This window comes from Naegleria gruberi (assembly GCF_000004985.1).
Source record: "Naegleria gruberi genomic scaffold NAEGRscaffold_114, whole genome shotgun sequence".
Taxonomy (NCBI): domain Eukaryota; phylum Heterolobosea; class Eutetramitea; order Acrasida; family Naegleriidae; genus Naegleria; species Naegleria gruberi.
The window spans coordinates 41736-43517 of record NW_003163213.1 but is presented as its reverse complement, the minus strand read 5'-3'; the positions used below and the strand labels follow the sequence as shown (position 1 = coordinate 43517).

General features: G+C 32.5%; 1 protein-coding gene across 1 annotated transcript; it reads right to left on the bottom strand.

The window, feature by feature from the left end:
* Positions 1–63: 63 nt before the first annotated feature.
* On the bottom strand, positions 64–581 carry NAEGRDRAFT_76324 (uncharacterized protein; the record flags this gene model as incomplete). The annotated part of the gene is made up of 2 exons (XM_002668712.1): positions 64–92; positions 134–581. Coding segments are annotated over 2 exons (477 nt in total), but the record flags the coding sequence as incomplete, so codon positions are not given.
* Positions 582–1782: the final 1201 nt, after the last annotated feature.

Here is a 1782-nt window from a genome sequence, read left to right as displayed (position 1 = left end):
CTAGTGATTTACAGAATCATGAATCGATGGAAATACAATAATTGACACTTGGCAGTTACGAACTGACATATCTCTAAGTGCTTCAAACTCATCTATTCCAAATTTGAATTCAAAAATTCTCAAATAAACTTACCATAACTGGAAGGTTCTTCAAATTCAATTTCAAATTTTTGATTATTGACACTAATTTGTTTTCTAAAAATTTCTTCCACAGTTCCCATATCAAACACTTCAAAGAAATCATCATTGGCGCATCTTCTACATAGATTTGATTTTCCTGCTCCTCCTTCTCCCATTACACACACTTTGAAACTATTAGATTCTTGAACTGAATGTTGAATGTTTCGAATAGCACCACAATCATTATTAAATTTCATTTCTACCATTTTATGTAATAGCAGATAACATCTTTTAGCTTTTGGTCTGATCTTTTCCTTTTTACTTTCAATAAATCCTGTTGGAAAGTAAAATTCTCTCTGGATTAAAATTATCCAAAATTCGTTTAATTCCCTTCCAATCGGAATGTCATCATTTTGAAAGAATGAACAAATAGATTGCAAATTTAAAACCATTCGTTTCATATTTTCAAGTATCATTGAAATCGGATGATGGAAAAGTGTTTCGTCTGCAACTTTCCAATATTCTGATGTATTCGGATAGTTCAGAAAGGAGAGAATGACTCTAAGAATTTCTGTAGGTAATTTCAACAGAGAAGAATCACTTTCTGTCCGTTTACGCATTTTTTATAATATTTTTATGAAATTTAACCAATTTTTAGATAGAACTAGCAGCCAAAACATTTTACAATAAACTAAAAGAGAAGTTTGGTTAATGTAATTCGATTCTATTAAAAGAAAAGAAAGTGTATGAAATTGTAAAAACCTTAGTTATTATTCCGAGTCGAGATTGTGTTAGTTATCATGAGATGCCAAGTTTGTTTTCAGCATGAAGAAAAAAAACTTGGAAAACCTTCCAAGTTTAGTAAGTCTAATGTCTTGAATATACTTCAGTGAATTAGGATATGTCTTGTGTGATATGTTAGACTTCAGTCAAATGAAGAAGGAAAATGACAAGTAACAAGTTTATTGTGATGTTTCGCAAACTGAAATTTAGTGAAACCACATGAAGATAACAAATATAGTAAGTACATGAAAACATACTCAAAACAACTTTCGAATAAATTTCCCACTCATTCTCCTTTCACAATAACAACAATACTCAAAAAAAACAATTCAAAATGGCTTCATACGAAATGCAAGGAGCTACCTCCACCTCTCCTTCCTCGCAAAAGACCCCTCTCAATATCCACCAACTCAACCAAGAACGTCATGTCAAGAATAGAATCTTTGGTTGCAGAGAACACAACCCATGTGAAGCAATAATGTTCTTCTTGTTCAAGGTAATCACATTGGGACTTTCAGAACTCTTATTCGTCAATCAAATTACTCGTTACGAAGTTAGAAAGATGAGAATTGGTAATCGTCGTTTGAATTATGATACTTCTCATGGTTTTGGCATTATTTTTAGATGTTTCTGGAATAACATGTTGAATTATTTGACGCTCGGCATTTGGTACATTAGTGGACAAATGACAGTTCATTATTATTCTCATTTGGATGAGAGAATTCATTGGGCAGAGGAGGTAAAGCCAAGAAAACCAACTCAAGATGAAAAGATGGAAGCAAGTGGAAGTTTTCCAAATTTGGATGAGTTTGTGGTTTGGCAACCTGAAAATGATTGTCGTGGAGTGATTCGTTATTATGGTGTTCATCTTGGATGGCA